This window comes from Condylura cristata, unplaced genomic scaffold (assembly GCF_000260355.1).
Source record: "Condylura cristata isolate star-nosed mole 26May11 unplaced genomic scaffold, ConCri1.0 scaffold00003, whole genome shotgun sequence".
NCBI classification, from domain to species: Eukaryota; Metazoa; Chordata; class Mammalia; order Eulipotyphla; family Talpidae; genus Condylura; species Condylura cristata.
The window spans coordinates 32,904,372-32,905,102 of NW_004567104.1; the positions used below are offsets into that span (position 1 = coordinate 32,904,372).

At 49.1% G+C, this 731-nt stretch overlaps 1 protein-coding gene across 1 annotated transcript in view; it reads right to left on the reverse strand.

Annotated features, from left to right (window-relative positions):
• The window catches only part of LOC101622634 (poly [ADP-ribose] polymerase 14-like), a 36,707-nt gene extending 36,473 nt beyond the window's left edge, over positions 1–234 (reverse strand). Inside the window, exon 1 of the mRNA XM_004675438.1 lies at positions 48–234. Within this exon, the coding sequence (XP_004675495.1) occupies positions 48–234 (187 nt within the window). The remainder of the gene's footprint in view (positions 1–47) is intronic.
• Positions 235–731: the final 497 nt, after the last annotated feature.

Here is a 731-nt window from a genome sequence, read left to right on the forward strand (position 1 = left end):
CCCCAGCCCCAGCCCCAGCTCTTTCTCCCATGCCCGGAGCCCCTTACCGTCCTCCCGGAAGAAGAGCACCTTGAAGCAGGGTGGGCTCCCTGGCTCCTGCCTGATCTCGCAGTCTCCGCCTCCAGATCTCTTAGCGCTCTGGAAGTACTGCTGCACCTCCGTGCACAAGTTCATCAGGGGATCCGGGCCCCAGGACCCTTGTACCAGCAGAGGAAAGGAGCCAGACGCAGCCATCCTCCGCCCGTCTGTCTGACTGCCTCTTTCGCTTTCATTTTGTGGAAGACTCCTCCCTGCCGTAGGTTTCTGCTTATGGCTATAGACAGCTGCCCCCCAGTATGGCTGCCCAGCGCCATTTTAGGGGTCTGACTTCCCCATCTGTGCACAGGGACTGTAGTTCAGGGTTTCTACACTCAACCCAGGACAACATCTGCAGTCAATAGGTTTGGTCAATCCACCTTGCTCCAACACAGACAGAGTCATTTTTTTAAGATTTTTTTTTCCCGTTATTGAAAAGTAATCATACATCACTGGATAAGTCCAGCAGTAGGTTTGATTACATTTATGCTGAGATGAGTAAATAATTGGCTTAATTAACTTCCGTCGTTTTATTTATTTATTTATTTGGTTTCACTTATAGGAGGAATTTAAGAGAACGGAATGAGACAAGGGGAGGGGGGGGGAAGTGTATTGGTATTACAATAGAAAACACAACACAAAACAAGAAAAACACA